Genomic DNA, 24,403 nt, shown 5'->3' with positions numbered 1-24,403 from the left:
TGTAACATCTTCTCCTTTATTTTTATTTTTTTTACAACTATCTGGAGCAGGGGCATGGTCAAAACCACAACCATGAAGTCTTAATCTCTGTCCTGCATTGTTAAACTAAGCACCTTCCTGCCCTAAATGTACCTTTACAGAACAAAGACCTATACTGCATTCTTTCAGGGCATGAATCTCAGGAGAAAATTCAGTGGATTTGCACAAATCCTTCAGATGCCCTACATTTAAACTATCAGACACCTTACTCAGTACCACTCAGATGTATAGCACCAAGAAATAATTAGCTTCAAGTTTCCACAGCAGGATAGAATCTCTTTTCTAAGCAATGGGATGGATAAGATCTGATTAAACGGGAGAGGCCAATTCATTATTTATTGGGGCTTATATGCAACCCCAATCCGATAGGTTTCTGCGCAGCATATAGCAGGAAAAGATGGATTATTTTCCAACTTTTAGGCAAGGCACAAAAACTTCTCTGGTTTAAGATGCACTGTGCCCAAACTAAGAAAGAAATAAAACTTTTATCATAATTAGAAAAAACATGATTTAGGCCTCTCAAAAGCATTTTTCCCGAGAGTGGGGTCCCCCACTTTCTGAACATCCATGCAGAAATCACACTGTGATTACTGCAAGGCAGCGCTCTGTTGCAGTGTGCGGACTTTCTCCATGAGATTCTTCTTAAATGGCATCATGAAATCATCAAAGTCCACCTCATAAGTAAAACGCTGCCGACGCAACTCCCTCTTTTTGAGAAGATCTTTTGTTGTTGCTTCAGGACTCCAAGTCTTGAAAAAGAAAAGCAATTCATAATCAACATTCAGCATGACATATTAAGGAGTTATACTGACCTGCTCTGAAAAAAAGCAAAGTTATTGAGAATGTCCTAGAATGACTGTCTGGCAGTCTACTGGTATCAAACTTATCATGAAGAACACGGCTTGTGAGCATCTGTATTCAGCAAGTGTGTTTGTCTCATTAACCAATTCCCTAATAGGCAGTTTATAATATTGGCAGTATGTATCAATAAACAATAATGAATAATGGTATATAAGTTATTGCTACTTCATATTCAGTACACCCAAAGAGGAAATGTATTCAAGTACAGACTCTCTTGAGTATTTGGGAGAAAGTATTTTCTTAATGAATGGAACAGTCTTCTATCATATCTTGGTATAACCATCATGGGCCATATCAAATTTCTTTGAGGTCAAAATTTGGTTTGACAATAGCTACCTGACTATCCTCTTATCTAGAATAACTTCTCCCAACAAGTGGCCTTGGGGAATATCAACGACTAATTATCAGAATGGTTGCTATAGAACTGGATGGGTTGTCCACAGGGGGAGGGGGTAAAAAAGTAAAGATGGTGGCCACGACCATGCAAATGGAACCCCACCCCCTTTTTACATTTGTTGCACATGTTTCATATACCAAAAGGGCCAGGGCTTTGACTGTCTGGTTGTGGCTACCATACTGACTTTTTTGACATACTCAACCCTCTACCACAGATGCCTCTAGAACTGGAGAGCACCAGGAGAATGTAGCATTATTCCTGAATTTATAATTTTGCAAGCAACATGGATTTATTATCCAAATGGCTTAATGACAGTGGAATTATTGATCCATCTGAGTTGGAACAAATGGGAAATACCAACTGAATAGGACACAGGGAATAGAATGGTCTGGACTAGTAGATATGAGCACCCACCAGGAACATCTTCCACAAAAGTAGGAGTTCAGTGAAAATATAACTCTAATCCTATTTTACAGTGGTACTTACTCTCTGTGGTGTGAAAGTGATATTAAGTTTCCTTGTAGCTCCTCTGGTTATCAGGGAATTCAAATGAACAACATTATCTTTGAGGAATCCCTTCTTCTCCTCAAAGAGTGATTTCTCAATAACAGAGTCAGGGGTTTGTACCATCTGAAATGCACAATGTAAGTTGTATAAACATGTTGGGATTTTCAGGGCTTCATGCTGCTAAATCTTGCTAAATACTAAATAGGGCTTTCTTGCAATAAAAATATTAAAGGTCAAAGGCTAGTAGCTTAAGTGGCTAGCACTTAAGTAGGAAAAGGGTGCTAGCCACTTAAGCTACAAAAGAACATTGACTCTCCTTTTAATTATTGGAAAAAGGGAATAGAAGACCTATTACATTCAAAAGGTCCCTAGTTCAATCAGAGGAATCTCCAGATAGGTCTGGCAAAACAAAAAAAACCCACCCTATTTGAAACTCTTGAGAATTCAAGATAAGATGGACCATGGCCTTACTGCAAATAAAGTAGCTTCCTGTGACCCCATTCCTTATTGTTTTTTCCCTAGTGATAAGGAGACTTCCCCTGTCACACTATTCGGCAAAAACTCTGTAGCAAAGCCCCAAAGCTACGGCATTTACTTTATTGACACATCGTCTATTTAAGCTCTTCAGCAAAGGATCGTTACCTTGTCGGGGTGCTGGAGCTTGAGCACCTCAATGATGCCATGAGCTAAACCGTGAAGGGCCACCCAAGACGGGAAGGTCATGACAGAAAGGTCAGACTAAATGCGATCCCTGGGGAAGGGAATGGCAACCCACCCCAGTATTCTTGCCGTGAAAACTCAATGGATCAGTACAACCAGAGATATGTCAGTATACCATCGGAAGATGAGACCCCCAGGTTGGAAGATGGTCAAAATGCTACTGGGGAGGAACAGAGGATGAGTTCAACTAGCCCCAGACGTGATGACACAGCTAGCTCAAAGCCGAAAGGACGGCTAGCAGCCAACGGTGCTGGCGGTGAACGGCAAATCCGATGTTCTAAGGATCAACACACCATTGGAACCTGGAATGTAAGATCTATGAGCCAGGGCAAATTGGATGTGGTTATTGGTGAGATGTCAAGATTAAAGATAGACATTCTGGGCGTCAGTGAACTGAATGTCATGTGCTGCCTGCCTCTGAATAATGCTCAGACACTGGTTCGATGGATCAGGCTCTGGTTTATTCACAGCGCAGTTACAGCGTCGGAAGAAAAAAGCTGAGAGTGACAGGAGCGCGCCGGTGCGGGGTTTAAATACCCCGCGCCGGTCAGCGCCCCCTCACTCGCGGTCACGTCACCCCCCTTTGTCCAATACGTTGCCCTGCCGGTGGGTGAGGGGTTGTGAGGCCCCGCTGGCGTTCCGGGATCGCCCATCATCGGGTTTTCTATTCATCCGCTGATTGCTGTCAGCTGGGCGATCTCCGTTGTATTGGCACTGATGGCTTGGGTGTGCTCCGTGATCCGTTTAGTTATTGTTTGTTGGCCGTTAGTCGTTGTGAGTTGATGGCTACTTATCTTGAGCCCCTTCTCCTGTTTCCTTGCTATTGTCATGTGTGCCATTGCGCTGATGACTTCAGCTCAACGGCACTCATGACATACTGCCCCCTGTCCGAATAGTGCTCCCCCCTGGTTTTCTGGTTTTTTTTTTTTTTTTTTTCGGTGGAGCTGTCAAACGGCACTTTTTTTTTTTTCCCCCCGAAATTCCCGCCGGAGTAGTTGTCACCCCTCCCTTTGCTCCTCCCTCTACCACGTGCCTTCCCAGGGTGTGTCCATAGTGCGCATGCCCGGGTCACGTCCTGGCGTGCGCATGCTCCAGCCACACCCTGTTTGTTTGGCTCAGTTCGGCGAGGAGAGAGGCGTGGCTGGTCGGGTGCTTATCAGCTCCAGGTAGGGCCCTTCTTTTTTTTATTTAAAGTGCGTCGCCTTTGTTATAGCTCCTGGGCGTTGCCCCCAGGTTGCCCTGTTGACTTGCTTGCCACTCCCCCGCGTCCGGGGGGTGGGGGGAGGGTGCTGGCGAACGCTTGTCACCGCCTCGTGGGCCCGGGGCGGGGGGAGTGAGTCCCGGGGGGGGGAGGTCCACCCAAGTCGCGGGCTTGGGGGGGCCCTTTCCCTTGGGGCACGGGAGGCGGGGGGGGCCTGCGGGGGGGGGTTTGCAGGGGACGGCTTGCTGACCTTGGTTGTGGCTTGTCGAGGTATGCCCGGTGAAATGCTCTGGTCAGGTCAGGCGCGATAACGTTGTGCGCCGCCACCCATTCCGGGTGGGGGAAGTGTTTCCACCTGACCAGATAGTGTAGAGTTCCTCGTTGCTTGCGGGAGTCGAGTATGTCCCTTATCTCGAAGTGGTGTTGCCCGTCGATCATCACCGGTGAGGGCTGTGGTGTGCTTGGGTGCCATCGAGAGGTGGTTGCCGGTTTCAGGAGGCTGGTGTGGAACACCGGGTGGAGTCTCCGTAGGTTGTGTGGCAGGTCCAAGCGTATTGCCACCGGGTTCACTATTTGGGTGACTCGGAACGGCCCAATGTACTTAGGCCCCAGTTTTTTCGAGGGTTGGGGTGACTTTAGGAACTTGGTGGATAGGTAGGCCATATCCCCCGCTTGGAACATTGGTTGTTGGCGCCGGTGCTTGTCGGCCTGCTCTTTGTAGGCTGCCTGTGCATCCTTCAGCGCCGCCGTGATTATTGGCCATGATTCCGCGATCTTCCGTCCCCAGTCGCTAGCGTCCACCTGGGGTTCCGGGGGTTGAGGTAGCTCCGGTATGGGGACGAAGTCGCGCCCCGAGACTACTTCGAACGGAGTTTTCCCCGTGCTCGTGTGGACGGCGTTGTTGTATGCGACTTCGGCGAACGGGAGCAGTTCAGCCCAGTCGTCTTGGTGATAGTTAGTATATGAGCGTATGAATTGCTCTAAGGTGGCATTAAGAACCTCTGTGGCTCCGTCCGTCTGGGGGTGCCAGGCCGTAGATAGGGCCTGTTGGGTCCCTGTCAGCTTTAGGAAGGCCCGCCAGAATTTGGAGGTGAACTGTGTGCCCCTGTCGGTCACCACACGTGCGGGACATCCGTGTAGCCTGTACACGTGGATGAGGAAGAGTTTGGCTAGCTGTTGTGCGGATGGGACCGACGTGCAGGGGATGAAGTGGGCCTGCTTTGAGAAGTAGTCCTTCACCACCCAAATAGCCGTTTTCTTCTGGCTGGGTGGGAGGTCCACTATAAAATCCATAGAGATTTCCTCCCATGGGCGGGAGGGTTCTGCCACCCGTTGTAATAGCCCCGCGGGTTTGCCTGGTGCCCGTTTGGCCCTAGCGCACGTTGGGCAGGACGCTACGTATGCTTTTACGTCTCGCCTGAGCGCGGGCCACCAGAATTGACGCCGTGTTAGGTGTAGGGTCTTGAGGAACCCAAAGTGTCCCGCTTGTTTGGCGTCGTGTGACCTATGCAAGATCGCCTGGCGTTGCGAGTCCGGGACATAGATTCTGCCTTCCCCCCATGCCAGGTCCTGTGCCATCGTTACCTTGTCGGGGTTTGCCAGGAACCAGGAGTCGGTTTTGAGGGCGGCGGCGAGGTCCGTGCGCATTCCCCCTGGTAGTTGCGGTTGGCTTCTTCTGGTCGCAGGTTGTCCTGCTGTCGGCTGCGCCGTAGAGTCGAGCTGCCTCCGAGCGCCGCTTCGGGTGGTCACGGCCATCCCCAGTTGCGAGGCGGATAGGACCGTCCCAATGGTGTCTGGGGCAGGCTCTTCGTCTTGGGGCAGTCGGGAGAGGGCGTCGGCCAGGAAGTTCTTTTTGCCCGGCATGAACTTCAGCTGGAAATTAAAGCGGCTGAAGAATTGGGCCCATCAGACCTGTTTTGGGCTAAGGCGTCTGGGCGTTCGTAGGGCCTCGAGGTTCCGGTGGTCGGTCCAGACCTCGAATGGTTGGGTGGCTCCCTCGAGTAGGTGTCGCCATGTCTCTAGCGCCGATTTTACCGCGAAGGCTTCTTTCTCCCAGACGTGCCATCGCCTTTCTGTCTCGGAGAACTTCCTTGACAGGTAGGCGCATGGTTTCAGGAGTCCCGTGGGGTCCTTTTGGAGCAGGATGGCCCCCAGGGAGAAGTCTGAGGCGTCGGCTTGGACCACAAACAGCCGTTCTGGGTCCGGGTGCGCGAGGATTGGCTCCGTGAACAGCGCTTTCAGCTTGTTGAATGTGGTCTGGCACGCGGGAGTCCAATTCAACACTGTGCCCGGGTTCTTGGTGCGTCGGGTGTCCCCCACCCCTTTGGTTTTGAGGAGGTCCGTTAGGGGGAGGGCTATCTCTGCGAACCCCCGGGCGAATGACCTGTAAAAATTCGCGAATCCGAGGAAGCTCTGGAGTTGGCGTCTGTTGCGGGGGCGCTCCCAGTTTAGCACCGCCTCGACTTTTGCGGGGTCCATTTCTATGCCGTCCCCGGAGATTCGGTACCCCAGGTAGTCTAGGCGCGCTTTGTGAAACTCGCACTTTGTAGGCTTGGCATAGAGCTGCGCCCTTCTGAGCTTGTCGAGGACTTGCCTGACTAGGGTCACATGTTCCTCGTGCGTTTTTGTGTAAATAAGGACGTCGTCGATGTAGACCAGGACCCCTTTGAACAGATGTTCATGCAGTACCTCATTGATGAGCTGCATGAACACCCCAGGGGCCCCCGCGAGTCCGAAGGGCAGCACTTTGTACTGGAAGGCGCCTAGGGGGCAGTTGAACGCAGTCTTCCATTCGTCCCCCTCCCTGATTCGGATGCGATAGTACGCCTCGCGAAGGTCCAATTTGGAAAAGACTTTGCCCGTGGACAGGTGGGCGAGCATGTCCTTCACCAGGGATAAGGGGTATTTGTTGGACAGGGAAGCCACGTTTAGGCCCCGGTAGTCGGTGCAGAGCCGTAGGGTGCCGTCTTTCTTCTCCCGGAATAAGACGGGGGCTCCGACCGGTGAGCATGCTGGCTCTATGAATCCCCTGTCTAGGTTTTTATCGATGAACTCCCGGAGGGTTGCCATCTCCTTCAGGGTCATCGAGTAGATCTTTGGTCTAGGTAAGGGGACGTTGGGCAGTAGGTCGATCCGGCAGTCCATCTTGCGGTGGGGGGGTAGTTGGTCAGCTTCTGCCTCTCCGAAGACCTCGGAGAAGTCGGCGTATTGTTCCGGTAGGTCTGCTGTGGTAGCGGCGTTGTCCTGTGTAGTCGCCTCCGCTCGTCCTACAGTGGGGTTGGTTCTGCCCGCTGGAACTGGTGCCTGATACTCGCCGTTGCTGAATGTGAAGGTGCGGGTCTCCCAGTTGATGCGCGGGTTGTTTGTCGCGAGCCATGGCATCCCCAGGACTGCAATGGGCCGTCCGATGTGAGTGACGACGAACGATATGCGTTCGGTGTGAGTGCCCATTTGCAGGGTGACCGGCTCGGTTTGCAGCGTGGCTGGTTTCCCTCCCGCTGTAGAGCCGTCCAGCTGGTGGAATGCCAACGGCGTGGGGAGGGGGAAGCAGCGGAGGTCGAGTTTGGCGACTAGGTCGGGGTGGATGAGGTTTTTTGAGCACCCCGAGTCCACTAGTGCTGCGGCCGTGGTGGCTCCGTTGCCGGCAGAGAGTTTGATTGCCGCCATTATTACAGGGCTTTCGTCGTTCCGTCGAGGTGGTCCGCGCTGCTGTCCCACCGCCTGCCTCGCAACGCGTTTCAGGGCAGGCGGGGAGCTTTTCCCGCCGGCTGGTCGGGGTCTACGTTATCCTCTTCCCCCCAGTAGGCATCCCAGCCTTCCTCTGGTGTCGCTGTGGCCACGGTCATTCGGCGGTGAGGGGGCGGCCCCAGGTTGGGTGGTTTGGGGCTAATTTTCGGGGTGGGTTTAGGCGCGCTGGTCGGCGGTCGGTTGGCGAAGCAATCCACCGTCTTGTGCCCTAGTTTGCCACACTTCCCGCAGGGCTCCCGATTGAATTTCTTTTTTGGGTATATGGGGCCGGCCATCCCCACGTGTGGTACGGGTACCTTTTTGCCGGCATAGTTTGTGTCTTCCGTGGTTGTCATGAGGAAGGTGCGGTGCGCGTGTTCGGCTTTCCCCGCGAGGTGGATCCACCCGTGTAGCGTTTCTGGGTCGTCGCGGTAGAGGGCCCATTGGAGAACGTCGCGATTGAGCCCCCTTTTGAACATTTCCAGCAGGGTGGTCTCGGACCAGTCGCTGACCTTCCCCGCGAGGGCTTTGAACTCCAGGGCGTAGTCTGGGACCGTGCGTGTGCCCTGTTTAAGTCTTTGGAGTGCGCTTTTCGCCCTTACTTTGGCTAGGGGGTCTTCGAAGTAGTTTTTCATCTCATTGATGAAGGCAGGGAAGGTGGCGAGGGCGGGGGAGTTGGACTCGTACAGTTGGACGTACCAGTCCGCCGCCCTGTCTTGTAGTTTGATCGCCACGGCGGCAATCTTGTCGGCTTCGGAGTCGTAGGAGTGTCCGTGCCTCCCCATGAACTCCCTGGCGTTCGTTACGAAGAACGAGAGTTTCGTGGGGTTCCCATCGAAGAAGATGGGGAAGTCCTTTGGGGCCCGGGCGTTTTGCGCGGCCCTGACTCTCACTTCCCGGCCTGTGGTGTCGTCCGCCTGGGCCGTCTGCTGACCCTCCGCTGGCCCGTGGGGGTTCGGTGCTTCGCTCGGGGTGTGGGCCTGTGCGGGGACGTCGTTGGTTGGCGCGGGGGGCATAAGCGACTGGAGCATGGTCCGGAGTTCCGTCAGTTGGGCCCGCATGGCCACGAGTTCAGCTCGTGCCTCCTCGTCCGCGGCCCGCGCCGCCGCTGGGGCCGGTTCCGTCGGTGCGTCGGCGGGGGTGGGTTGCCGGCGGGGTTCATCCTCCCTCTGCCGCTGGTCCGCTTCCTCCGCCGTCTGCTGGGTGTCTCCATCGTCCTCCTCCGTGTTGACCGCCGTTGGGCTGTCGCTCCACGCCCGTTGCTGGGGTGCGATGTGGGGCGCGGGGTCCTCCGCTGGTTTCGGAAGGCATGTTGCTCCCTCCCGCGGTCGGGTTGCCTCCGTCGCCATCTCCCCTTGGGGTTGGAGCTGAGGCTCGGGTCGGGTGGGGTGGGCGTCCATGGCTCCGGGAGTCCGCGGTGCCTCTGGCCTTGGTCGGTCCTCCTCTGTCTCTTGCCGTGCGGCTCGCCCTCCTTGCCCGCGTCGCTCCGGCTTCATCTTGCTGGTCTTCTCGCCGTCTATTCCTCCCGCGGCTCGTTGTCGTCCGGTGGGGCTCGGCGAGGCTGAGTTTATGACTCTCAGCTTTATGTCATGCGCTGCCTGCCTCTGAATAATGCTCAGACACTGGTTCGATGGATCAGGCTCTGGTTTATTCACAGCGCAGTTACAGCGTCGGAAGAAAAAAGCTAAGAGTGACAGGAGCGCGCCGGTGCGGGGTTTAAATACCCCGCGCCGGTCAGCGCCCCCTCACTCGCGGTCACGTCACCCCCCTTTGTCCAATACGTTGCCCTGCCGGTGGGTGAGGGGTTGTGAGGCCCCGCTGGCGTTCCGGGATCGCCCATCATCGGGTTTTCTATTCATCCGGTGATTGCTGTCAGCTGGGCGATCTCCGTTGTATTGGCGCTGATGGCTTGGGTGTGCTCCGTGATCCGTTTAGTTATTGTTTGTTGGCCGTTAGTCGTTGTGAGTTGATGGCTACTTATCTTGAGCCCCTTCTCCTGTTTCCTTGCTATTGTCATGTGTGCCATTGCGCTGATGACTTCAGCTCAACGGCACTCATGACACTGAAATGGACTGGAATGGGCCACTTCACATCAGATGACAACCAGATCTACTACTGTGGACAAGAGGACCACAGAAGAAATGGAGTAGCCTTCATAATTAATAGTAAAGTGGCTAAAGCAGTGCTTGGATACAATCCAAAAAACGATAGAATGATCTCAATTCGAATTCAGGGCAAGCCATCTAACATCACAGTGATCCAAATATACGCCCCAACCACAGATGCTGAAGAAGCTGAAGTAGAGCCGTTCTATGAGGATCTGCAGCACCTCCTGGACAACACGCCTAAAAGAGATGTTATTTTCATCACGGGAGACTGGAATGCTAAGGTGGGCAGTCAAATGACACCTGGAATTACAGGTAAGCATGGCCTGGGAGAACAAAACGAAGCAGGACATAGGCTGATAGAATTTTGCCAAGACAACTCATAACAAACACTCTCTTCCAACAACCTAAGAGACGGCTTTATACATGGACTTCACCAGATGGACAACACTGAAATCAGATTGACTGCATCCTTTGCAGCCAAAGGTGGTGGACATCTATACAGTCAGTAAAAACAAGACCTGGAGCTGACTGTAGTTCAGATCACGAACTTCTTCTTGCACAATTTAGGATCAGACTAAAGAGATTAGGGAAGACCCACAGATCAGCTAGATATGAGCTCACTAATATTCCTAAGGAATATGCAGTGGAGGTGAAGAATAGATTTAAGGGACTGGACTTAGTAGATAGGGTCCTGGAAGAAGTATGGACAGAAGTTCACAACATTGTTCAGGAGGCGGCAACAAAATACATCCCAAAGAAAGAGAAAACCAAGAAGGCAAAATGGCTGTCTGCTGAGACACTAGAAGTAGCCCAAGAAAGAAGGAAAGCAAAAGGCAACAGTTATAGGGGGAGATATGCCCAATTAAATGCAAAATTCCAAAGGTTAGCCAGAAGAGATAAGGAATTATTTTTAAACAAGCAGTGCGTGGAAGTGGAAGAAGACAATAGAATAGGAAGGACAAGAGACCTCTTCCAGAAAATTAGAAACATTGGAGGTAAATTCCAGGCCAAAATGGGTATGATCAAAAACAAAGATGGCAAGGACCTGACAGAAGAAGAAGAGATCAAGAAAAGGTGGCAAGAATATACGGAAGACCTGTATAGGAAGGATAACAATATCGGCGATAGCTTTGACGGTGTGGTCAGTGAGCTAGAGCCAGACATCCTGAAGAGTGAGGTTGAATGGGCCTTAAGAAGCATTGCTTATTAATAACAAGGCAGCAGGAGACAACGGCATCCCAGTTGAACTGTTCAAAATCTTGCAAGACGATGCTGTCAAGGTAATGCATGCTATATGCCAGCAAATTTGGAAAACACAAGAATGGCCATCAGAGTGGAAAAAATCAACTTTTATCCCCATACCAAAAAAGGGAAACACTAAAGAATGTTCAAACTATCGAACAGTGGCACTCATTTCACATGCCAGTAAGGTAATGCTCAAGATCCTGCAAGGTAGACTTCAGCAATTCATGGAGCAAGAATTGCCAGATGTACAAGCTGGGTTTAGAAAAGGCAGAGAAAATTGCCAATATCTGCTGGATAATGGAAAAAGCCAGGGAGTTTCAGAAAAACATCTATTTCTGTTTTATTGACTATTCTAAAGCCTTTGACTGTGTGGACCATAACAAATTGTGGCAAGTTCTCAGTGGTATGGGGATACCAAGTCATCTTGTATGCCTCCTGAAGAATCTGTATAATGACCAAGTAGCAACAGTAAGAACAGACCACGGAACAACGGACTGGTTTAAGATTGGGAAAGGAGCGTGGCAGGGCTGTATACTCTCACTCTACCTATTCAACTTGTATGCAGAACACATCATGCGACATGCTGGGCTTGAGGAATCCAAGGCTGGAGTTAAAATTGCTGGAGGAAACATTAACAATCTCAGATATGCAGATGATACCACTTTGATGGCTGAAAGCAAAGAGGAGCTGAGGAGCCTTATGATGAAGGTGGAAGAAGAAAGTGCAAAAGCTGGCTTGCAGCTAAACCTCAAAAAAACCAAGATTATGGCAACCAGCTTGATTGATAACTGGCAAGTAGAGGGAGAAAATGTAGAAGCAGTGAAAGACTTTGTATTCCTAGGTGCGAAGATTACTGCAGATGCTGACTGCAGTCAGGAAATCAGAAGACGCTTAATCCTTGGGAAAAGAGCAATGACAAATCTCGGTAAAATAGTTAAGAGCAGAGACATCACACTGACAACAAAGGTCCGCATAGTTAAAGCAATGGTGTTCCCCGTAGTAACATATGGCTGCGAGAGCTGGACCATAAGGAAGGCTGAAAGAAGGAAGATCGATGCTTTTGAACTGTGGTGTTGGAGGAAAATTCTGAGAGTGCCTTGGACTGCAAGAAGATCAAACCAGTCCATCCTCCAGGAAATAAAGCCAGACTGCTCACTTGAGGGAATGATATTAAAGGCAAAACTGAAATACTTTGGCCACATAATGAGAAGACAGGACACCCTGGAGAAGGTGCTGATGCTAGGGAGAGTGGAGGGCAAAAGGAAGAGGGGCCGACCAAGGGCAAGGTGGATGGATGATATTCTAGAGGTGACAGACTCGTCCCTGGGGGAGCTGGGGGTGTTGACGACCGACAGGAAGCTCTGGCGTGGGCTGGTCCATGAAGTCACGAAGAGTCGGAAGCGACTAAACAAATAAACAACAACAAACTATTTAAGCTTCCATGGGGAAGGGTACTTGGAATTCCCTGCCCTGATTTCAAGCAGTGTCGTGTAATGAATTCAGCATGCAGAGAGCCTTTCCTGTGGAGGTGGTGGGGACTCAAGCAGAGATCTGGCACAAGCTATACTGTGGTCCTTCCATGAGTCAGAAGGATTGCCTCAATGAGAATCGGGGGAGGGAGGGTGTTTATGGTGTATTCCAATGGAAATCCCGCAAGCCCATTGGACCAGGTAGAGCAGTTCCCCTACAATTTACTTTCCCTTAAAGTGACTTTCAATCATTATGAAAAAGCAAGTCCATAAACTGTTCAAGCCAAATAGCCTGGAGATCATACCTCCTCTTTCACAGACTCCTTTGACTGATCTTCAGACTTTGCCTTGGGAGCAGCTGGAGCCTGAGCTGGAGGTCCTGCTGGAGCAGGAGCAGGTGTAGGGGCTTTAGGCTTGCCCCCCTTTTTCCCTTTCTGCTTATCCCCTTTGCTTTCCGGTGCTGGTGGCAAGCGATCCAGGGTGTCTTGAATGAAGTGGATCAGCCGGTTGTCTGCATAGGCCCTGGCAATTTCCAGTGCATTTTGTCCTATTAAATAAAACCTATGGTAAATGCTGGAAAATCCCTAGCTTCTCTGCATATAGAACTGAACCAATATTGTCCTTCTGCTGGATCTCTGGCTTAGGCTTCAATCAGCTTCTGCTACAACTATCTCCTCTTTGGTCTTCCACCATCATACCAAGATCTTCTCAACTTTGTTCAAAGTAACTTACTTCTCTGATGATCTCTCCCCCTAACTTCCTATACTGGCTTCTTGTCCTGAAATCCAGCATAATTTATTTCCCCTTACGTTCAGGTCCTCCATGGCCTTTATCTCACTGCTAAAGAAGCTTGGCACATCCCTGTCCATGAGATTTAGTCCTTCAGCTTCACCAACCTTAGCTTTCCTAAAGGAGTCCCAGTTATTTATAGGACTCTGCCCCCTCTTAGTTGCCCCTCATGCCTGAAACTCCCTTCCAAAGGCCTCCATGAGATCACTTCTTGTTTCCTTCAAAGCCTTTCTTTGTCAAGAAGACTTTGACACAGCCCCTTCATCCTCATCCCCTTTTGAAATAAAAGACTCCTTTTCCTGCGAAATGTCATTTATATTAAAGATGCTCTGTAAATAAATAGCAACTTTGGAAGAGAAAAAGGTTGATCGCTACAACACATTCACTGAACATTCAACGTTTGGTTGAAACATTGGTTGAACGTTTCAACCAAAGAAATCCAGTTGCCATGACTCAACCTACAGACAATTCCACCTGGATGACTGAGAACCATCGACATTCACTGAACTTAACAGCTTCTGTACTATCGCAAGATAGCATTGGCTTTTCAATAAATATGCTCTGACTTCATATGGATACTGCACTAACAAATCAGATCAGATTTCTGGTAAGATTCTCCTTGGCCATACCACTGTTTGATTTCCTTTGCATCAGAACCACAGGAGGGGTAATATTCAAAATCTTGAACTTGAATTATTTGAATTACACTATGTTAATTGATTGTAGTTAATATTAATAGCCCCCCAGGTTTTTAATAAAATCCCCCTCCTCCACATTAAAAATTACATTATGCAGGCAACTTTGGAAGAGGCTCTAGAAACTACATCCAAGGTTTTTGGGGGGCGGGCGTACATGTGTCCCTGTGACCTCAACTGGTATGCCTATGCTCTAAAGAGAGTGTATGAAGTTCAATGCTAAAGCATTTTAAAGGATTAACAACTAATTCAAATGAGAGCCGGCATATGTAGTGGTTAAGTTGCTGGACTAGAAGCAGAGAAACTCAAGTTCTGGTCCTATCTTGGGAATGGAAGCCTGCTGGTGACTTTGTGCAAGTCACTCCCTCTAAGCCCTGATCAGTGTCATGTATCGCGATAACCTGGCTGAAAAATAAAATTCTCATTGCGCCATGCACTGATCACTGCACTGTAACAATTTCAGTGAGTGCAGCACAAAACAAGTAAATGCTACAACCAAGCAGGACATAGGAATCCTACATTTGTAGGAATAAAACTACGAAACAACTGGTAGAAATCAGCTGGACAGAAAAAAAAAGAATAAACCAAGAAGCCAACTAATCTATTTATTCTGTTAATCAATAATCTGAAAACCAATTAACTCCATAAAGGATAGCAATGTTATTTAATAAGAACAAATCCTTCCTTTCTATAGCTGCTTTGTTCATCTGTTTTTAACCTCTTAGCCAATAATACATTGAGTAATAATGCAAAACTTTACCTCTTCGGTTTGCCATCTGTGCCTTAGCACCACTGTTGATTAAATACTGCACAGTGTCCAAACGGCTGCTTTCAATACCTCTCATCAATGGAGTTCCATCATTGATTGAAACAGCATCTAGTCCTGCACCAGATTTTACAAGGAGTTCAGCAATGTCCTGCTGCCCTGCATGGCATGCATGATGGAGAGGAGTCCACATGAAATTGTCTGTGGCATTCACACTCGCCCTGTACGCAGAGGAAATAAGGACTGTAAGGCACATCATGCTTTTCTAGCCAGTTCTTTTCATTCTTCAACTGATTCTAGGCAAAGGGGTCTAGTATTAATGAGCTACAGAGATGGCAAAGAGCTGTTCTTAAATGAATTCTCTTCACATGTTGAAATTATGCCAAAACTCCTAATCTCTCAGCATCCCAACTGAATTCACTGGGAAATGGAGAGAGTCATTTTTGTTTCTCTTGAAACAATGAGTCATTCAATGAAAGCAACTGGCAGTCAATTTGAGACTGATTAAAACAACAAAAATAACAGCACCAAAGGTAAAGAAATGTATTATAGCATAAACTGCAATTAACTGCATTACAGTATAGCATACACTTTGTGGATTGCAGCCTACTTTAGTCTACAAAGCTATGCTAAACTAAATAGCCCAGGTAGGATCCTAGAGAGAGGTAAGTCATGTCCAGAGTGCATTCGTAGATACAAATGCCTGAAACCAAACTGGCTCACCTCTTACATTTGATATTTGCCCAGCCTCTTGTTCTCCCCAACCTCTTTATCATGTCTGCAGGGTAGCTGTACTCACAGCTCTCTGTGCACTCCATGGCCCTAGTAAGGCAGGGTCCAAGATCACAGGTAAAACTGTACTTAAACATCCAAGCAAATATGAGTACACTCCCATTTGGAGCTCCTTTCAAGAGCAAAAGGCAAGATGGGCAAATTGAAAAGCTACTGGGAGCGGGACACTGCTCCGGACTCTTCGCGCCTTCAGACAGAAGCATAACCGGGACTGAAAAACTAAGGCCTTCAGTTATCTCTGGAACCAGAAACAGGTTTCAAGAGTTGTGGATGAGCTGATTGTAGGACTCATCCTTTGTTACTTACTTATCTGATGACTGTTAACAACTTCTTCATCACCACCTTCCTCTTTCAGTTAAATCCTAGATCTTATTTATTTTGCCACACTATTTTATTCCACTTTCAGGGAACAGGAGCTCTACTGAGCTGGAGGCCAGAAACACCACTGTGGAGCTTGACATTTTCCGCTAGGAACGTTTCCCCATAGTTCCCACCACCACAAAGGTTTGTTCGTAGGAAAAAAGGCAATTACAGACATAACAATAAATAAATAAATGTAGGCAGGCTACTATAATGGGCACAAATTCACCTGGTTTCCAGTGTGGATTAAATGACAAATTTATCAAGTGCTAGTAGGTAAGACAACTGTGTTCAACGAAATATCACAGCTTAACCAGTCGCCATGCCTGCTTCTACAACGTTCTACCTCTGACTCTTGGTTTTACGTTCTTGGCCTGCCTCCACAATAGCCAGCATTCTATGGCCACTGAGTAGGTTAGGCTGCAGTTTAATAAGGTACCCACCAGGTTTCAAAATATGGTCTACCCAGCACTAAATCCACAATGCCCTGGACATCACATGAACACTCAAACCCACCTAAATCCACTCCCCCCGGCAAATGTGTTTCTTGACCACGGAATAATATTCTCGGATTCCTGGCAAGCCACTAAAAAAAGTTAACTCACCCCTTTTCGAGAAGGAACTGTACTGTTTCAATGTTGCCACTTGCACAGGCAGCCATCAGTGGAGTTTTATAGAAATGGTCTCTGATGTCTACCGGCACCCCTGCCTCCAGTGCTTTTTTTATAGATGAAAGGTCCCCCTCTTTGGCAAGATAGTTGATGTTGGCATAGGTCCTCGGTGGGTCATCAACATACCACCAGGAATCATCCTGTATTGGATGTTCTGGAGGGTGGTCCCGATTGAATCGATTGCAGTCAGTCACATTCTGGTAAGTTTCAATCATATATTCTGGTGGACCCCCGTCTGTACGACGAGAGCGAGAGCTCTCTGGAATAATACAGATTGGCATTGGCATGGTAAATTTTCCTTTTTTGCCTTTTGCTTTCTTGGGCTTCTTCTTCTTTGGACCATAAGTTCCAAGGAGGAAGGCCTTCTGCAAGTACCGGTTGCCCTTCAGAAATTCTTCAATGTTAACTCCTCCAGCACGTGTTTTCTCATGAGCCTGAGCTATTGTTTGTATTTGCTCTAGCTCAATAAATGGATACCTCTCCTCAATAACGGATACAAAATCTTCCTTGCTCACAGTCCCATCACCTCGATCATATGTCTCAAATATTTCACGAAGCATTGCCTGATGTTCTCCAGACCAATCGTGCAACCTGACAGCCCAGGATGGATTGGGGTCCTTTACTCCAGGTTTAGGTTTGGCAAATTTGGCAAATCGCCGCTCAATTTTACGTATCTCCTTTGCTGCTGCTTTAAACCCACCATCTTTAGCGACCTGTCTTGGTACCTTCTTCTCTAAGTTTCTCCAAGTAGGATCACAGCCTACAAATCAGAAGAAATACACTGAAAATAAGTTGCTGCTGGAGATCAGGAATAAAGTTCAGTTACTAGTTTTATGATTCTTAGAACAAAGAGCGTTGAACATTACTGCTGATGAAGGCTCCAGCAGTTAAAACAAACAGAAATGGCAAAGTTCTGTACTGGCTGCCAATTGCCTACTGGGTGCAGTTATTATGGTAGAATGTTGCAGACACAATATCCCCAATCAAACATTACCATATTTTATATGGAACTCATACCACAATGATGCAGGATCCAGGCTTGCATGGAAGTTGTAGGTACAAAAAATTTACTTCCACGGGTCTTATTAGAGTAACATCATCGGGAGATGGGGTGGTTATCTTGAGCACTCACCTGGTAAACCTTCTTGATAAAATATAATCTGAACAAGACTAATGTGTTGGATCCAAACTATGACTGACCTAGCTTGTTTATGTGTTTGTGTGTGTGTGTGTGTACATACAGTATGTATGTATTTGTTAGGTTTATGTCCTGCCTTTTCACTTGTATTATTATGTTCCAAAATACAAAATATAAAACATGACGTTAAAATCAATAAATTAACAAAAAGACCTTAATGAAGAGATGTTTTTACAATTGTTCTAAACACTGGAGAATGGGGGCTGAACACACCTGCCTAAGGGAGAGTAGTATAAACCTGGGAGCCATACAGAGGGACCTGAGAACAGGGCCCCAAAGGGTCTCTCCTGTTAATCTGAGTAACCAGGTAGGTTCAGATGGGAAGAGGCAGTTGATTGAATAGGCAGGTCCCAAGCATTTGGTGCTCTGAAAGTCAATGACTAGCATCCAGCATTGGTGTTTCAACGAGCACATTAATTGATCCCTATATCTTGTACCAGTTAGTTTATCTGCTGCATTTGATACCAAATGCAATTCCCAGACATGTTTCAATAGCAGTCCCATATTCAGATTATTGGTTCCAGCTGATCTAAATACAAAATACAGTGTATGTCCCACTGCATAGGCAAGGCCAGATACCAATTGAGACAGGTCCATGGTCCTTATGGAGCACATGAAATTGTGAGCCACTCTTGACTGGGCAACCTCAGCAAGAACACTGAAGTGCTAGAAGACAAAAAGTCTTGGTAGGTCCAGTTCAGGAGGACAGACTGTTGTACAGCAGTTGGATGGTTCACTAATTGTACTCCTACAGTATTTTGGCCATATTAACATAGCACCAGTAATTCAAATTGGTAGACTATTGGAAGGAGCTTTTGGTCAATGAGATGGAATATCAACAGACTGTGGTTGTAGCACCTCCCTGCTCTCCAGACTTAATCTGTTGCATGACAGAGTAGCCTAGTTGATAGATCTTGGAAACATAAATACATGCTTGGTTTGTACTTTCATTCAGAATTTAATCCTGGATAATAGATATTTTACCAGCAATGGATCTGGCATTAAAAGATTTACAGTAAGTACCCATTTTCATGGTTACCTCAACTTCTTTGATTAGACTGCAGTTGGAAAGGAAGAGAGGTCAACCAATAGCTTACTTTCCTTTTCTGCAGTTTTCAAGTTGTTACCAAACTTCATGGGAGTGCCCAGAATACAGGACAAGGAGAAGGATGGAAGGCAGATTTCCAGGGACAGGGAAAATGGTCTTTCTAGACCACTTTTCCTAGCACTTATCATTTGCTATGCTAGTTGGAAAATCACAAGAACTTTGACCTATTATAGTAATTTGGTTTGACTGATGTCTAAGAGCCCACAGCTTCTTTTTAATACAGGATACTTTACTATCAAGCAAGCAAAAGAATGTGCAGTGAGAAAAAAGCTAAGTTCTGCATAAGTGATAATGGGTTCAAAGATCAGACAAGCAAAACTGTACATTTATTGTAGGGGCTCTTCATTCTCCAACATTTAAGAGTTTACCTCTTTGACCAATAAACTTGCAGCACTCTGCAAACCCCCCAGCAGCAGCATAATGAAGTGGTGTATTTCCATTCATGGCTATAAGGCCCACGTCTCCATTGTAAGCAGAAATAATCTTCAAGATCTGAGGAAGCAAGCCCACACCATTAAAAGCAAAAACAAAAATGTGGACACTAGTAATGTCAATCAAAGTGAGTTGATTTTCAACTGGAGCAGAACATAGCTAACTGATTTCACAACAGTTTAAAAACTACTACCATCATTATAACATGGGGTAACAGTGATTGAGATAGCTGACTTTGTATTGGTTCGTAGGCAACATTACTACACGATAATCCTTTTACAGCAAGAGAGGGGATCCTTTTTTAACTCTTCTATGGGCAAAGTTGGATTTTCACACTTTTTCTGCTTTTTTATAAAAGGGTCAAATTACTCTGCTGTAATTTGATGGTTTGCCACTAAAGTTTGATCTACTGGGCTCTGGAGGCTGTAAAAAAAGGGGCATGTATGAAACAGCAGGAAATATTCCCATCAGTAACATTTAAATAGATACGCTTCTCAGCAAAGACTGGGGAGGGGAAATCAACTTAACCTAATGACAGAATGACAAACACTACCCCAGGCAGTAATCCCACATCAAGTTGTTCTTCTCCCTTCCATCAAGACTGATTCTGGAAATGCATAACATAGCACAATGATGAAAATTTGTCTCTTGTGCTACCAGGAGGGGGAGACAGTAGCAAAATGGAAGCAGAACACATTCCTTCAGCAGCACCAGCCAGTGATTTAAGTGGGTTAACTTATGATTTAAAGATGTTGGGTGCTTCTGTAATCACATTATGGAGAAAGTTGGAGAAATTCAATTTAGAGCTGCCATTTCTGACAGCAACCTTGCTGTATACTGTCTTCGTTCAAATTTTCATCCATCTCTGGACCGCTAATCATTTTCACATTTCCCCTCTACTCTGTGACCCACTTTCAGGACAGCCTCCTCATCTTACCAACCCACAGAGAAACCAAGTATTCCAGAATCCCCTCTCTAGTGACAGCTGATTATTAGTAATTAACCAAGAGAGTTCCTTTGTTGGGTACCTTTGCTTCTGACAGCATCAAGAAAGAATACCTCAAAAAAACCTCCTTTGGCAGCAAAATGGGCAGCATGGTGTCGCTCGTTGTCAAAAACATTAACATTCCCACCTCTCTCCAGGATACCCCGGACCACATCTAAAACCCCTTCTCTTGCTGCTTCCATCAGGGCAGTGCGGCCTGTTGCCTGCAAATCAGAGAGAATTGATTATAGATTTTCTGAATTTCAAAGGAGACAGAAAAGCAGGCAAGCTTCTATTGATAAAACTATTTGCAGGGATTTTGAAGGGAAGAGTCAGCTTGTTTTCTCCTCTTACCTGTAAAAAGAGGCTACATTTTGACGGAACTATTGCCATCTAACTACAAACCAGGTTCCCAGCAGAAAGTGTATGATGCCTCTGGGAACTTTCTCTCCCTTAGATATTTAAGTGTCTCTCAATTGGTAAGGCCAGGAGACCAAGGTGTAACATATATATGGTATTTTCCAAACAGAATGCCCTTTATGTTTATTATAGCCTTCTGTTTGGTGCATTAGTTTTGTTCTTGATTCTGCTTTACACATGGGAACATTATAAACAGGAATGCTCCCAAACATTATTTGCAATGTAAAATGGTAACGGCCCTGAATTCTACCACTGCACTTTGCACAATGTGATTCTGAATCTGCTAACATTTCATTCCAAGCACTCCACGTGGTGTGTAGAATACCAAGTACAGCATTAAGAGTCATGGATGATATAGTATAATTAGGGCATCAATGATTTAGACCTGTACACAAGTACAAAGATGAACATTTCTTACTTTGTTTTATATGATGCACTGATGTGTCTTAGGAAGCCTACATTGGGCAAGATATTGCCTTCCATGTGGGAGAACAGGGACTGGTTTTTATAAGATAGAGCGTGCCATATGCTCTTTTTTAAAGAAATTGTATTGTATTTTTTAAAGAAATCTAGCCCCTGATTTATGAGATCCTCTTTTAGTCAGTCCCAACCAACTGACTGAACAAAACCACTTTATGCCTAAAGTGTCCAACCTCCCTGCTTAAAACGTTAAGAATGCTCTTACTGGGTTTGTTGCATTGGGGTCTGCTCCTCTTTCCAAAAATTTCATACATATCTCTTTGACCTCATGCGCTTGCTCACAGGCTTGTACGAAAACTGGCTTCCCCTCAAAAGTACAGTTGTTAACATCCGCTCCAAATTCGAGGACCATCTGAACACAGCGGAAGTGCCGTTTGGTGGGCAGAATGCAATAATATAGCACTCCTGGAAAGAGCACATAGCACTATGGCTTAAAAAGCAAACGCCCACCACACTGAACACAACTACCAACCACTAAGGGATTGAATCATACAGTCTGACCTTCCTTAAAACCCTCCCACACTCCCCAAACAAAAGGAAATGGGATTTGACCTACCTTTTCCTTCTGCATCAACTATTGTCATATCTGCCTCAGCCTGGACTAGTACATCCAAGGCCAAGTCATGGCCAAGTTCTGCTGCTTTCATCACGGGAGTGCGCCCCATTCGATCTTGGACATCAGGGTGAGCTCCAAGCTCTAAAAGAAAGTTGCACATGTCAACGTCGTTGGCCACACAGGCCAAGTGAAGGGCACTGTCTCCATTTTCTGGCTCAGTGAAATTGATGAGTTCAGGGTATCCAAGCTTGGTGAGCTTTTCAATCTGTTTCTTGTCCTTCTGGCGAACACACTGAAGAACTTTATAGATCTGGAGGTTCTCAAGCCTCTTGTCAGCCAAAGACATTTTCAATACCCTGAGGAAAGCTCTCCCCTTAAAGAAGGATCCTGAGAGAAAAAAGAAAACAAAAGAAAACAAAAGGGAATCAGTACACACTAAATTCCTCAAGATTCCCTTTTGTGGCTGCTACTAACTACTCTTGTGACGGGCAATTTCTATGCTGTGAATTCAGAATAGAATATGGGTTGTGCAGGGCTTTGAATTCAAAGAAGAAGGATGCTTTGGAATGTGCTGGAGTGTTCAAGTCTACAACTCTTTAAAGCAGTTGAATCTTATCCCAGGATCACAAAACTGCCCTACACAGGTGTAGTGTGTCCTCAGTAAAACACACATTTTGGTTAAGGAGTTGCCAGTAGGTGTTACTTGTGCACCCATGCACATTCTGAGGCACCTTTTCCCCTCTGAACCTGAAGTGCTGCTCAGCCGTAGAATACCTCAAGGAAGGTTCAAGAAATGGGCTTAACATCCTTGCCCATATATTGTCCTGGCATCTCCTTCCCTCCTGTGACATATAAGGATGCAACAAAAGAAGGGTGACATTAAAGTAAATCAGCTCCCCTTTTGATAGCTTTTATATCCCCCAGTCCTGGTGTCAGCAAAGATCAAAGGCATCAAGCCACTGTCAGAACATCCCTGGAGCACTATGGGGTTGTTAGGTTCTAATTGGATTCATCAATTAAAGAAGAGTGAGAATGTACTGCTTTCATCGATAGAAAGAGAATGAAAGCTTTGCCCAGTCTTACAGCTAAAGCCTGAAATAATATAGCAGCAGAAGGCACCATTTATATGTACACTACAGCCTACCTAACAAAATAAGGTTGAAGCTGAACTCAAGTAATACTATGCAATTTTTCTAAAGGGTTGCAGGGTAAGGCTTGCCAACAAATAAATATTACATGTAGAAATAAGAATGGATGTGAGAAAGGCCATGTGGTAGCTCAGATTCACTCTCCAAAAGATTTTTTGGCACCTACAAAAAAATGAATGCAGCATCTGTCTGTCCCATCTTAAAGCAGGTGTGACAGCAGATTGTGTGGGCATCTGCTTTAGTCTTCCTAATTTCCTGATCAATTCTGGTGACTTTTTCCATAGATGCTATAGCTCTGTGGTACCTTAATTGTGATGGCACATAACTATCTCTGAAACACTTCAGTCTTGCAGATTTTTATGAAGGCTTTACGGAACTCCCAGTTCAAATCTGTCACACAAAAAAGGCAGCTTTGCACATCTTCTGTGCACTCGCTATTCAAGTAGTCTCCCATGAATTAATATATCCCCCCCACCATGCTGGGGAAAACATGAATCTGATGGCATATGCTACTGAATTCTAAAGCTCCAGTCATTAGCCAGATAGCCACTATTGTGACATGATAGAAGTTATAATGTGATGCATTTAAAGGGCATTAAATGGAGAGAAAGCATCATTCGAAGAATGTACCTTAGCTGCCGTACAGCATCAACGAATACTAACAGACTGGTTTCCACTTCCAGTTTTGTTTGTTTTTAAAACCCAGTTCCTATTAGCATCTTATGTTATTTTCATTGACGCATCCTCTGGCCCCTTGCCAAAGGTGTACACTTTCAAACCGTAAGATCTGCATGGAGAAGAGCAGTGACTATGTTTAACAAAGGTCAAACTGTATCAATTCCCAGACCTCCAAATCTGAGATCCTATCTTGCACTGCTTTGCAAAAATGATGGCATTTTTGGTGGGTTTGTTGTTGTTTTCAATCTAACAAGTTCTACTCATTTTTAAAAACCAGCTTAACATTTCCCATAACTGCAGGAATTCAAACAAGAGAAAGACTTAAGGAGAAGCTTAAGGAAGGCCTGCACTCTGCTCAAATGCCTAGGAAAAATTAAATGAACTCAGATTGTTGGAGTAATCACTGACTTCTAGACAGCCACTTCTGAAAAAGATTCAGTCTATCCCCTAGTCTTCTGTTCTCCCATCCACATCAGGAAATAAATGACCCATGGCTGCTGATCAAGCTACTTTATAGGTATAATCACATACTTCAGCACACTTGTCTTCAATGCCTTTTCTCATGTTGCCCTCAACAGAATTTACATCCAAATAAGTGGAATATAGAATGCAGCCCTAGCAATTCCAAAGCCTTTTGGACATTCCACAGCTTAGGACCCAGGGAAACAAAACAAAGGCACCCCAATGAAGCAGATTCATACACACCCATTAATCCCAGGCACGTCACTCAACCTCCAAAGTCAGCATGCTTAAAAGTCCAACATCACAGACAAAGCTTTCATAAGATGGGGCAAACATCCTAAGCAGTTTCATGTTCACTTACATGTTGCCCCACGATGCAATGCTGGCCTGTTCACAAGACAGTGCCTGAGAATGCCTGCCTTTGGCCGCACTTCCGTCTTGTACTAGAAAACAGAGCAGGACCTTGGGAGACTTGAAAAGGATGGAGCGTTGTCGTTTGTGTTTTTGTGAACAGAGTTCATTCTCTGGCTACCGCAACCCTCTTTTTCATGCAAAAGCCGTATGCCGTAATCAATCCCTCACCTCCTGAG

At 46.7% G+C, this 24,403-nt stretch overlaps 1 protein-coding gene across 1 annotated transcript; it reads right to left on the bottom strand.

The window, feature by feature from the left end:
• ANKEF1 (ankyrin repeat and EF-hand domain containing 1) lies at positions 1 to 21,888 on the bottom strand. Its single transcript, XM_063316153.1, has 9 exons — positions 21,526 to 21,888; positions 21,175 to 21,374; positions 20,144 to 20,293; positions 19,021 to 19,144; positions 16,281 to 17,106; positions 14,518 to 14,744; positions 12,579 to 12,820; positions 1,784 to 1,927; positions 1 to 788 (listed from the first exon to the last, which is right to left on the bottom strand). The coding sequence occupies exons 1-9, from the start codon at positions 21,869 to 21,871 to the stop codon at positions 627 to 629; spliced, it is 2,421 nt and encodes an 806-aa protein (XP_063172223.1). The 5' UTR covers positions 21,872 to 21,888; the 3' UTR covers positions 1 to 626.
• Positions 21,889 to 24,403: the final 2,515 nt, after the last annotated feature.

Source organism: Candoia aspera, chromosome 1 (assembly GCF_035149785.1).
Source record: "Candoia aspera isolate rCanAsp1 chromosome 1, rCanAsp1.hap2, whole genome shotgun sequence".
NCBI classification, from domain to species: Eukaryota; Metazoa; Chordata; class Lepidosauria; order Squamata; family Boidae; genus Candoia; species Candoia aspera.
Note: the sequence above shows the minus strand (reverse complement) of the source record. Positions and strands in the feature narration are given on the sequence as shown.